This window comes from Triticum urartu, chromosome 5A (assembly GCF_056163025.1).
Source record: "Triticum urartu cultivar PI428250 chromosome 5A, HENAU_Tu73, whole genome shotgun sequence".
NCBI classification, from domain to species: Eukaryota; Viridiplantae; Streptophyta; class Magnoliopsida; order Poales; family Poaceae; genus Triticum; species Triticum urartu.
In genome coordinates this window covers 470,800,411-470,813,892 of record NC_141877.1, presented here as the reverse complement: position 1 = coordinate 470,813,892, position 13,482 = coordinate 470,800,411, and the positions used below count along the sequence as shown (strand labels likewise).

Genomic DNA, 13,482 nt, shown 5'->3' with positions numbered 1-13,482 from the left:
TGATAGTTGCCACAAACATGCTTTCCATGTGGCAACTAATTTTTGCTAAATGATTGTGATAGTTGCCACACTGTAGGAATGGTAAAGTGTAGTAAATCGGTAGTCACTGCAGTTTCAGCAACCAATTACACTGGATGGCAACTAATCTGCACATCAACTGTGTCTGTTGCCACTTGGATAGTATATTCTTGTGGCAAATAGACTGTGAACACACTGTGGCTGTTGCCATGTTGTAGACAGGATAATGTGGCAAATTGGCTGCATAACATGGCAACTAATTTGCACATCAATTGTGTCAGATGCCATATATATGCTTTCCATGTGGCAAGTATTTGTCTGAACACAGCATGTCTGTTGCCATGTTACAGTCAGTATGATGTGGCAAATTCATTGTACGGTAGACGTAATTTTCGTGTTTTGCCATGATGACTTGTGATATCTGAACACACTGTGGCAATTTCAGGTTGTTCATTAGATGTTTTTCATCGCTTTTTTGAATTCTGTGTTGTATTTTAGCATGGCAATTTCAACCTAGCACATTTTTGCCATTGAACACATGGCAAGTCATTGTTGTATGAGGACAGGGTGTGAGCTGCCACATCTTAGGTTTGTGCAGTGGAGGATTTTGTGACTTTCTTTCGTACTATCTTGTGCTAACATGGCAACTTCAACATTTTGTTTTTAAGTGCATTTAAGATCTGTACATTTTTTTTCAAATGTAACCAATGTGCTTAATTGCCACATTTATGTTTTCGACAATCATAGGGGGGGTGCGGGCGTGTTCATGTGATATTTTGCATTCACTAGTTGACATTTTCACTCGAGCCCATGCGGCAAGGACATTCTGTTAGGTGGCAACTGCTTACTTCCTGCATTTTCATTTCCACCGTGACAATTTGGTCTGTTCTTACCTCAGCAGAATGGCTCGCGGCGATCATCAAAATGATGATGATGATTTCATGGATCCACCAGAGCAGAATCGGGAAAATGGACGGAGAAAAGAGGGCGACGAGGTAACTGTCCACACACCCTCTTCCTCCTGCATATGTTATTGGTTGCTACCTCGAGCTTTGCAGTCGTCTGTCATGAACTAAAATTTCATGACAGTGAAAACATGGCAACAACTGATCATTTGTCTGTTTTTTGCAGAAGAAGAAACGTACTCACAACAGGGCCTCCCAGGAACGACTGACTTCATTGACTGATAGATTTACCGACGATCAGAAGGGAGCTGCTACTGAGATGGGTATGCAGGCTCTGATGAATGTCCGGTGCACGAATCTAGTCCATCCTATATGCGACTGGCTTGGTGAGATTTACGACCCCGCCTCCAGGGAATTTGTGATTTCGGGACGTGGAAGACTGCCGTTGAACGAGGAATCCATGTTCTGCACTTTGGGTGTGCCTCGTGGACAAATCAAAGTCCCGTATGAGGTCAATAACAAGATCGAGGAAGCGTTGTTCCCCTGTTTGTTTCCTGGGTTGGAATCCATGCCGAACACGTCTGTACTGGCAGATTCGCTGCAGGCCATGACAACCCATGGCGAGGTTTTTAAGATGAAACTACTCATGTACCTCATCTCAGCTGTTTTCACGCCGACCACTTCTCTTCGCCCAAGCAACAAATGCTTCCCCATCCTGGTGAATGATCTATCTTTACTACATTATTTTCCTTCATTTTTTTGCTCTGATGTCATGTGCAAGCTAGTCACTGCCAGTGTTTTTTGATGTTCTTTTCCATTTGATTTCTGATGCGGCAACTCGTTTTCCTGAAAATTGTGTGGTGCAGGCGAAACTGAAAGATGTGAAGAACATGAATTGGTGTAAGTTCATTGCCGACTTCCTGCATGATGCATTCTCAAGCAAGATGTACCAGAAGGGTTGTCGACTGCATTTAATGGTATTTTTTTACAAGTCCTTTCTGTGAACACTCTTTTTAACACCTTTTATTCATGCATGGCAACCTGATCATAACAAGATGGCAACTGCCATAATGACAATATGGCAACTGCCATCATGACAATATGGAACTGTCATCATACTATGATGGCAACTGCCATCATGACAATATGGCAACTGCCATCATGACAATATGGCAACTTCCATCACACTATGATAGCAACTAGCACATACATATGGCAACTTCTTCTTTTTCTCTTTACATGCACTTCAACTTGATGATCGTAGGAACATATATTATCCTGTTTTTTCGCAAAATACCATGATCGCAACTGATATTTCTTTCTTTTTAAAATTGTTGTACATCGGCTCATGTACGTCGACTGTCTTGATCTATCCACCGTGGATTTCATTGGGACAGGAGGCCTGCCGCCTACGCACAAGTTTGCTGTTTCTGCGTGGACTATCGATGCTGTCAAGGCTGTGCTTGCTGCAGACAGTGTAACTGATACCAAATATGGAAAACTGCAGGTTAGTTCTGGTTTCTTTCTCTACATTCTTACAAATTTTTGCGGCATAACATATCGTCATGTGGCAACCGTCTGTGGTTAACAAGAGATGACTACCTTTATTAGCCATGGCTGTCTGCGTATGGTATCCATGTCTCACTCCACATGGCAACTCTGTCATTCGTGCTGAAACTTATATCCGCGTCTTCTTTTTTGTTGTATTTGCAACACATGAACTGCTAGTCAGTGTTCATCATTCTTTCTCTTACATCCTAGCTATTTTTTTTGGTTTTTTCCAGCTGATGGCCAAGCATGCTATAGACTACAGCGTGTTTGGGGGGCCTCAAAACTTTGGAAAGTGGATGGACGTGCACTCAGCTCCATCTTGCCCTACTGAGGTAATCAAATATATGTATCTGTGGTTGCCTTGGATTATTTTTGATGGCGTGCAAGTGACTGTAATATGGTTGGTTATTGCTGCTTCTTTTTTCGTGCACAGGTGAGGGCACCTGTTGAGCATCTAATTGGGCAGTTTGCATCCGGAATGACCGTCTTGCTCGGGAAGTTGGTTGAGGGGTGGACGTCCCTTAATGGCTCCGACAGCGACGCGGTTGCGAGGCAGTTCACTACATTTGTCCCAGAACGGACACATCGGCCAACTGGTTGCCGTGGCCGGTATGACTACAACAGTTCCCAAGAGCTTGCTGACACACAAGATGAACTAGATGGAGACGCTGGTCTCAGCAAGGATGACGACGATGACATGGAGAACGTGCAACAGGACACTGATGATGATGAACATGTTGAAGTTCGTGTAGGTGGTAAGAAGGGCAAGGATGCACCAGATGTCCCCCCACCAGAGAAAGTCAAAGAACATATGGCTGCGAGAGGCGAGGGGGTGTTGCCATCAAAGAGAGGGAGGGCTCCAGAGGATGTTGGGCAGGGTTCTCCTGGCAAGAGGTCTACGACCGATCCCATAGCTCCTAGGAGGAGGTTCGACTTTAATTTTAGTTTTTTTGTCTATATTTTTGGAGCAGACTGATCCCTTTTTGCATTTGTTTTTGCTAAGCGCAGCAACGAGTTTGCTGTCTAACAATTGCCATTTTTTTCCTCCATCTTATACGTGCAGTGAGGCGACAGCTGGTGGACGAGCAGTTATGAAGAAACAGGCACCAACGCCAACCCGTGTTTCTGCTCGGTTGAACAAAGGTGCCCCCATTGCTGGTGACACCCCTTCCACCAGGTCATCTACTCGTACGACAACGTCCAACACCGGGGATCCTGTCGTGTTGCCAGACCTGAGAAAGCCAGACAAGAAGTAGGTTTTCCATGTCCTTTCATTGACATAGTGCTATATTTTTGAGTTTTCAATGCATCCGTTCAGCTTGCCACATGGTCTTCTGTCATCGTCCCCACATGGCAACTGCTGTTTTCAAATGATTTCCTTCCTTTTTAACTGCATGGCAACTCCTGCTTGTTTTTTACATGGCAACTGCTATCTAGGCCAAATGGCAACTCTTATTGTACCTACATGGCAACTGCCATCTTTCCATTGGCTTGTGTGCTCATCCCATACCTAGTTTTGAAATTGCATTCCTGGTAGATCAGACATTTTTATCATTCTTCAAGTTGGCTAGCATGGCAACTCTTGCTGGATTTGCATGGCAACTGCTAACTATGCCACATGGCAACTCATATTCCCCTTACATGGCAACTACCAGCTTTTCCACCTATTTTTCATTTTTTTAGATTTATACCATGGCAAATATTTTTTGTTCATTTTTAATACCTTTTTCATGTGCTTTCTTTTTTGCAGGGTGAAGAAGACTACTACACGCGGGGCCAAGCATATCATTAGGGGCCCACTCGAACGCCTTCATTCAAAGTTGTCAACAGGGGGCAACTCAGATGTTCATGAGGCACCAGTCGACAAAACTGCTGCTGCACCGTCAACTGTTCCCACTAACTCTGACGCAAGTGGCCGACCATCTCCGCCGGTTGCAGATGTGCAGGTTAGAACAACAGGCATCCGTACATCGGGGAGTGACGAGTCAGTATCTGCCAGGACAGCTGAAATATTGCCAAATCTTCTGGCAATGAAGGATGCTGCTGTGAGCCATGCCACCCCATCAGCAAGCGTTGAGGTGGACGCTCCCGAGACCAACCTAAGCAAGGAAGATTCCCGCTCATCTGACACTGATTCCAAGCGCGTGCATGGTGGCACTCCTGTGTCCACGACAGAAGTGGCTGAGGCGGCAGTTCATAATGATATGCCATCTACAGGTGAGAGTCTTGGCACAACAGCTCCAGCTCCTGTCGGTGCAGATACTGCTAAGGCGACTGTTTCGCGTGCTGGTCTTCCACCGAGGCGTCATAGCCCCCGCAAGCAATCAATAGACATACCCAACGCATCAGCTATAGCTAGGAGCAGCAGAGATGAGTCTGGTTATGTTCTTGCATCCATACTTTTCCCGCCACCTGCCAAAAGCAATGTGATGGAGAAACCGGAAGACCGGAGCACAACTGATGCAGGTGTCAAGCCGGGCACGAGTGACGCAGGTGAACACCCGGAGCAGACTGCGCCTTTACCTGCAGTGGAAATCCCCAGCTTAAATCTGCGCACTTCCAGGCTCCCAGTCAATGTTGGTGTCCCCTACAGTCCAAACAAGAAGATTGTCAAGGAAGCTGCGGCTGATACCGCTGACAACACGCCCCGCCCTACAAATAAGCCCGATCATTCTGTAGCGGCCGATTCAGATATGTTTGTTGATCTTTCACCCTTGGATTCTGCCCCGCAAGTTGTTCACGGTCCGGCCAATAGGCATGAGAGGCACCCAATGGCCTTCACCCCACCGAGCTTCAGCCTTGGCATCAGTCAAGATCAACCAGTGGTGCCAGATCCTATGCCAGTTGCCTTTGCTTTCCCGGGAGGCATGCCCGCAATGATGGCGCAGCTAATGGTCGAGGGCAGGAAGGCTGTCAAGTTCGCAGAGCCGATCGTCCAAGGTACATTTCTTATGTGCTTATCATTTTCTTGTATACATCTGTGTAGTTTGACTTTTGTCCCAAGCATTTTTTTGGAGTTCTCACTTGTGATGGCAACTTTTATGTGATGACATGGCAACTGGATTTGCTGCACCATGTCACCTACATTTTTTGTTGCCATGCTGCATTTTACATTCGGCAATCACATGGCAACTGAAGTTGATTCAACATGGCAACTGTTGTTGTTGTCACATGGCAACTACAGTGCAATACACATGGCAACTGGATTTGCTGCACCATGTCACCTGTATTTTTGTTTCCATGTTGCATTTTCCATTCGGCAAGCACATGGCAACTGGAGTTGACACAACATGGCAACTGTAGTTGTTGTCACATGGCAACTACAGTGCACTACACATGGCAACTGGATTTGCCTCCACATGGCAACTCCCTACTTTTTGTACCTACATTTCACATCATGCACCCTATCTTTTCACATTCCATTTGTTCTATTTTCCAGGTATCCTAATCCACTTTTTTGATCCTTGCAGGCACCCCTGAGGAGATTTCACCGTCACTTGATGAAGCTTACTGCAGGATCAAGGAGGCAGCATTGCAGAGGAGGTCCTCACGAGGTCAGGGGCAATCAAGTTCCAATGTGCCTGCAGATACGGTATCTGAGGATACCATTAGGAGTGCCACCCCTGGTTCTATGAGGCAGCAAAGGGTAGTTCACCCACCTCCCGCGGAAGACTATGAGCCCGAAGTCAGGGACACAAAGGAACAGACCCAGCTGTACGATATTGTCAAGCGATTTGGAAATGCGAGGGCCAGCAGCAAGCACATGAAGGAGATGAAAGCGTAATGACCACATTTTGCTTTGCTCTTTCTACCATTCATATTTTTTTCTACTTTCTATATATGATCCACTTACGTTTTAGTTCTTCCTTTTTTACTTAGTACACATGATTCTTTCATGTTATATCATTTTCATACAACTCATGTTTGGACAGAACCAAGGTCATTCAATGCGAAGCGACGTACGTCGACCTGGGTGATCTTGCTGAGTCCGTGAGGCCAAACGGTAAAATGTCGACGAATGTAGTTGCATGCGGGATTGACTACATCAACAAGCATATGGATATGTCTCCCGACAAAACAATCATGCATTACAGTGTGACCAGCAAAATATGGGATGGTGACTTCCACCACAAAATCCAGAGGAAGAATTTTGCTCAAGACGGTCAATTCAAGCTCACACTGAAGAAATATGTGAGTACTCCTTCCCTGTTTGCACTTTTTTTCACATGGTATGGTTTTTTGCCATTATCTGCACTTTGTTTATGTGGCAGATGTTTCATGCGGTATCAACTGTCGTGTAAACTGACTTTTTGATTTTTGCATCCCGTGTAAACTATGTGGCAACTTCAAAGTAAAATACACGGTAAATTTTGTTCATACATGGACGGTAACTTTCTTTCAACTACCCACTATAACTAAACATTCTACGTGATTCTACTTTTTTTGTCCCTCTGCTGTTCTTCATGTGAACTCTGCTTCTTATTTCCTTCACTTTTACATGCAGGTCCTGTTCCCCATGTTCCAGGAGCTTGCACCACACGACCCACACGACAAGTGTGGTCACCACTACGCTATCTGTCTTGACCTGAAGAACCAACACTTTGAGGTGCTTGATTCAATGCGTTCGGCAGCCGATGCAGACCTTACTTCGCATGCTGAATTCTTCATCAACAACGTAAAAGAGACATGGAACCGTCACTACGAAAACTCAAAGGTCCAGATCAGACATTTCCCAATTGAGTACGTGGCGACTACGAATCAAGGGAACACGTAATTTCCTACCCCCCTCCTTCATGTGCCATTTACATCAATCCCACCCCTCTTTGTTGTTACATCTGAATTGAAGTTTATCATTGCTATGTCTATCCTTTTTGCGAGTGCACCTGACTCTTTTTCTTGTGCAGGACGGACTGTGGCTTTCACACGTTGGAATACCTTGCAAAGTGGGAAGGTAGACTTGTTCCCGCTGTCACAGCTGCAACGGTCGTTGAGCTCCGGAAATTTTACACATGGAACTGGTTGACGAATGAAGATTTGAACAAGCGGTCCGGAGCACACGAGTTCGTGGAGGAAGCTGTCAAGAAAGTCATCAAGAAGTACAAGTGATCACGTGGCATTACACACCGGACGCATACCTTACATTCTCTTGCCGTGGAATGTAAGGTCCTTTTGTTCTTCTCAAAAACTATGTCCGTGTGCTATGCTATGACTGCAACCCCGAGTAGCCTAGTACGCAATGGTGGTTCGTGAGTGACATTTGAATATTTTCTGTAATATTTTGTGTGGATGTGAACCTATTTCAGGCGTGATAGTAGATACGTTTTATGTTTATCATTATTATTGTGGTTTCATCGTTTGCACCACCAGGTTGCTGCTTCGAATGCATGCACTATGTTCTAAAACATGGCAACTGTAGTTCATCAGACATGGTTATTAAAAGTCATCGTCATTTTCATTTTACTGTTTTGCTTCTTCTTTTTCATTCCTAACTGCACCGGCTACCATGGTAGTTTTGATCATGTAGCCGTAATCTTTTCTGCGGTTGATGCACGTTACGCTTTTTCAACTTTGTTTCCCATAGATTGCACACAACACAACATGTGTGACTAAAGCGTGTCGAATTATCATGAAAATATACGCGATGTAGAGTCATTACAAATAACATGGCATTTTTCAGTACAACTAACAGGGCAGATTCAGTACAAAGAACACGACAGATTCAACATAAACAAGATGGCAGATCCAGTATACTTGACATGGCGGATTGAGTATAATTAACATGGCAGACCGAGTATATTTACCATGATAGATTCAGTATAAAATATCATGGCATATTTAGTACAAAATAGCATGGCAGATTAAACACATATAACATGGTAGATCAAGTACACACAACACGGCAACTGCAGTTACCCATTCAATGTATTTTCCTGGAACTTCTGATGCCCCTCAAGAGTCAGTCTCCCATTTCTAGAAAAAATTCACAACATCTAGGTTACAAAACAAAATGTCCCCAAGGACCATGTCACAGCGCCCCAATTTTGCTTACGGATTGCCCGTCCCTTTCTTCGTTTTCTTGTGTTTTGCTTGAATCTCCAATCTCGATTTGTACCTTATCTCTTTTGGACGCCCCTTTGTGATGGAACGGGGTGGCTTCCTGACCTGGGTTTGTGTGCTTGCTGTTCCAGATCCTATCTCTTAGTTTTCAGATGATGGCCCCATGGACGAAGGCACACTTGATGTGCGGGGGAACCTGTGTAAGGCTTCCTCAGCTTTCCTCTTCTTGATCTCATCAAGCTCTCTTTTCAGGGCCTTTTCTAAGTGCATCTAGTGCCACCCTAGTTGGTTTTGGAGTATTGACGACAAACCTAGTTGAGGGACTAATGTCTTTGTGAGAATTGCAGGATAACACAGGTAGAAGTCCCTCATTGATTCAGTTTTCCTACCAGAGATGACCCCTAAAAATGTATGAAGACATTGATGTCAAAGGTGGTATATGAAGATATTCACATTGAAGACTATGACAAGAGAAGACATCGCATGAAGCCTATGGAGCTCGAAGACTTAGATCTTTCGTAGTTCTTTTTCTTCTTTATTGAGTCATAGGAACCACCGTACTGTTAAGTGGGGTCCAAGAGAACCAGTCAGAATGACTGAAGTGATGCTTAAACAAAACCTATGTCTTAGAGTGAGGACTATGAGAGCGAATCTTGTCCAGAGTCGGACGAGTCAGCTTTGCTTGTAGCCCAAGTAAAGTTGCCGTGTGAGTTTGAAATCTGACCGTTGGAACACGTGTCAGTTCCTTAGTGACCCAGGGTCATTTCGGACAAATCAGGTCGGGTTGCCTAGTGGCTATAAATAGCCCACCCCCTACAACCATAAACGGTTGGCTGCTCAGATTCAGAGTACGGCTTTTGTCGTTTGAGAGCAACCCACCTCGAAGCCTTTGAGAGAGAATTTCTTTCGAGGATAAAGCCCTAACCACCCAGAGCCAAAGAGAATTAGGCATCACTGAAGTCTTCTTGTCTGTGTGATCTGAAGACTTATTACACTTGAGGACTGTGAATCCTCCAGCCGGTTAGGCGTCGTGTTCTGAGCATCCAAGAGACATTGTGGATCGCCGGTGAACGAAGTCTGTGAAGGTTTGGGAGTCTACCTTGAAGACTTACCAGAGTGATTGGGCAAGGTCTGTGTGACCTTAGCTCAAGGGGAATACGGTGAGGATTGGGTGTCCTGAGCTGTGTGTTCAGGACTGGGTGTCCGGGACTGTGTGTCCTCAGGTTTAAATACCTAGCCGCCCTAACCAGACGTACAGTTGTCACAGCAACTGGAACTGGTTCAACAAATCATTGTCTTCAACGGGTCACTGGTTTCTTCCTTCCCTTCTCTTTACTTACTGTTACTCCTTGTGAAGTCATTGTATGTTTGCACTATCTTTTGTCTTCACTGAGTGACTGTGTGATCTGTTTGGCTTCTTAATATCTTCCTACCTGATCCTTACTACCTAGCTGCTATTAGTCATTGTGCTTTCACTTCATTGAATACATGACTATGGTTTACCTAGTGTAGTCTACCTTCCGCTGCATGGTAATAGGTTTATTTCTATCGTTTGTCTTCGAAACTTCCACGTTTTGAAGACTTTCATAAAAATCGCCTATTCACCCCCCCTCTAGTCGATATAACGCACTTTCAATTGGTATCAGAGAAAGGTACTCCCTTGTTCTGTGTGATTCGGTTTAACCACCTGGAGTTTTAGCTATGTCGACTGCAGGGATAATCGAAGTCTCCGCTGCGTGCCCCGTCTTCGATGGAACTGAATATCCCTACTGGAAGAATAAGATGCGCATGCATCTTGAAGCCATTGACGTCGACCTATGGTATGTCGTCAAGAACGGCGTTCCCAAGGCTGGAGAAGGTGTCACTGCTGCTGATGTCAAGAAGTTCGTTCAACTGGACTCTACTGCCAAGAATATCATCTGTGGTCATCTGACCAAAGGACAGTATGGCCGTGTGAGTGCTTTGGAAACATCTAAGCTTGTCTGGGACTGGCTCTCCAAGGTCAACGAAGGCGTCTCAACCCAGAGAGATCAGAGAATCAGTGTCCTTCACAACCTCTTCAACCGCTTCAAGCGAAATGACAATGAGAATGTCCAGCTCACGTTTGATCGACTCACTGACATCACAAATGAGCTTCAAGCCCTCGGCGCTACTGAGATCACCAAGCATGAAGTCATCAAGACACTACTGAGATCACTTGACAACTCGTTTGACACCCTAGCCCTGATGATTCAAGAACGTCCTGATTCCAAGACACTTGATCCGTCTGACATACTTGAGAGGCTCAACACACATGAGTTTCAGCTTTCTGAGAAAAGAGATATCTACGGTCCAAACTATGGGCGAACTCGTGCCTTGAAGGCAAAAGCTGTCTCCTCATCTGAAGAAGAATCTGACAACAGTTCTGATGACCCTGAAGACATTGGAAAGGAACTTGCTATGCTTGTGAAGAAGTTCCAAAAATTCACCAAGAAGAAAGGCTTCAGGAAATCTTCACGATCAAGCTCAAGGAATGATGAAGCTTCTGCTCATGACTACAAGAAGAAAACATGCCACAAGTGCAAGAAAACTGGCCACTTCATCTCTGAGTGTCCGCAGTGGGACAATGAGAACAAAAAGAAGAAGAAGAGCAAGGAATATGACTCTGACGACAAGAAGAAGAAGAGATACTCAAAGTCTTCTTCCAAGTCTTCCTCAAAGTCTTCGTCACACAAGAAGAGCTCATCTGGCAAGGCACGTGCGTTTGTTGGCAAGGAAATGGATTCAGAGGAGGAGTCCGCTTCTGACGAGGCGGAGGTGGAGTCTGAGGAGGAGTCCGATTCTGGCATTGCAAGTCTGGCTACAGCATACGTTGCCAAGTCCATCTTCAACACTGAAGACAATGACTTCATCACCGACACCGATGCAAATGACAAGAACTACTCCGCTCCTACCTACTGCTTCATGGCACGCGGTGCCAAGGTAAACACATGCACTACTCACTATCAAACATCTAGTGAAGATGACTCTGATTGTGCTTCAAGACCCAGCTACAAAACACTTGCTAAAATTGCAACTGAACAACAGAAAGCTATGGAACATATTCAAAAACTGTTAGACAAAAGCGATGATCTGTTAGGCGCTGAAATGACTCGATCTGAGTCCTTAATTGAAGACATAAAAAATCTTCACATTAAGTATGAGGAACTTGAAAGTCGTCATGAAATGCTCTCAACAACTCATGAAAAGCTTTCCTATGATTATCTTCAAAGGAAGCAAGATCTTGAGAAATTGAGAGCGGCTCATGAAGATCTTCAAAAGGAAAATGAGTCACTTCGCGCCGAACAGATCAGTTCCGCTCAGGAAGGATTTGAACCACCATGTCTTAAATGCATTGAGCGTGATAATGCTACTTCTGTTGTTGAATGTTCTACTGCTGCTACTATTGCAATATCTTCAACTGTTGATGTGGTAACTAACCCCTCTGCTGAGGATACCATTGCTATTGCTGATGAGAATGCTAGGTTGAAGACATTGCTTGAAACAGGGATGTACAAAAGTCTTAAAGGGCATCAGACACTATGTGATGTCCTCAAAAGGCAGATTCTGAACCGAAACCCGAGGAAAGAGGGTGTTGGGTTCGTAAGGAAAATGAATGCTGATGGCTCTTATTGGAAACGTGAGCAATATCCCAAAACCACATGGGTTGCTGCAAAGGAACCTTCAGCAGATCCATCCAATCTATCTGGATTCACTTGTGCTAACCCCATTGTCATTGATGAATCCTTTGATGCAAACTATAAACTGTTTAAGAATCAGAATGGTGAAGTGTTTGCCAGGTATATTGGTACTAACTGCAGGAATGGGCCGCCTATGAAGAAGATCTGGGTGCCGAAAAAGTGTTTGGAAAATCTTCCTGTGAATGTCATCATGACACCACAGTTGAAGAAGACAAACCCCAGACCACAAGCTTCATATGGTCCAAAGGCTTCATACAGACAGAGGACTCACCTGAGTCGCACTAACGCAAATGTTTTGCAGGGAAACCATACTCAGGCCTATGAATATGAGCGCGGTTCATCGAACCGCCATGTTCATAAGGCCAAAAACTATTCTGCTTATTTTTATGAGTATTATTGTCTGCCTGCAAGACTTTTTGCTAGGGATCCAAAGCCAAAGTTCTCAGACGCTGCACTTAGACTTATCGCTTCTAAGCCACCCTTGAAGATGTGGGTGGCTAAGAAGGCTTAACTCTCTTTTGCAGGGAAAGGTCTCCAGCAGAAAACCAAAATCTTCTGACGCTGTTGCTGGGGACCTTAAACAGCTTGTAGGGCGCAAGATCAAATGCCCGAATGGTCTTACTATGTACTTCGTTCCTGAATCGCTTGCTACTCTCCCTATCAGTCCTAATCTGGATCTAAGCTTTCATAACCCACTGGTTCGTCAAATGTTTTTGCTTCACAATTCTCTTCGTGAAGCCTATCCCCCTAACTGCACTGTAGGGTACGACACCAGCGTCTTCAGAATGGATTATTGATAGTGGGTGTACCAACCACATGACTGGCAAAAGAAGCCTTCTTATGGACTCAACCTTACGTCCATCCGACAAGAGTCACATCACATTTGCTGACACTGGTAAAAGTAAGGTATTGGGTCTAGGTAGAGTTGCAATATCAAAGGATCAACACATGGATAAAGTCATGCTTGTTGAATCCCTTGGCTTCAACTTAATGTCTGTCTCAATGCTTTGCGATTTGAACATGATCGTAATATTTGGAAAATATCGTTGCCTTGTTCTAATGGAATCTGACAAGTCTCTAGTGTTTGAAGGGTATCGGAAAGATGATTTGTACGTGGTAGATTTCTCAGCAGGACCACAGCTTGCCGTATGTCTTCTAGCAAAAGCTTTAGAATGCTGGCTCTGGCATCGAAGGCTAGGGCATGCTGACATGAGGAACCTCCACACCCTTGC

The 13,482-nt window shown here is 44.7% G+C and overlaps 2 protein-coding genes across 2 annotated transcripts; both read left to right on the top strand.

Moving 5' to 3' along the window:
• Positions 1–920: 920 nt before the first annotated feature.
• Positions 921–3,450, top strand: LOC147972030 (uncharacterized). Its single transcript, XM_087524210.1, has 6 exons — positions 921–1,013; positions 1,150–1,641; positions 1,790–1,899; positions 2,268–2,430; positions 2,708–2,806; positions 2,908–3,450. Exons 1-6 carry the CDS (start codon positions 921–923, stop codon positions 3,448–3,450), a joined length of 1,500 nt encoding a protein of 499 aa, XP_087380336.1.
• Positions 3,451–3,565: 115 nt separating this feature from the next.
• LOC147972029 (uncharacterized) lies at positions 3,566–7,580 on the top strand. Its single transcript, XM_087524209.1, has 6 exons — positions 3,566–3,726; positions 4,225–5,414; positions 5,945–6,254; positions 6,392–6,665; positions 6,979–7,244; positions 7,379–7,580. The coding sequence occupies exons 1-6, from the start codon at positions 3,566–3,568 to the stop codon at positions 7,578–7,580; spliced, it is 2,403 nt and encodes an 800-aa protein (XP_087380335.1).
• The last annotated feature ends 5,902 nt before the right edge of the window (positions 7,581–13,482 follow it).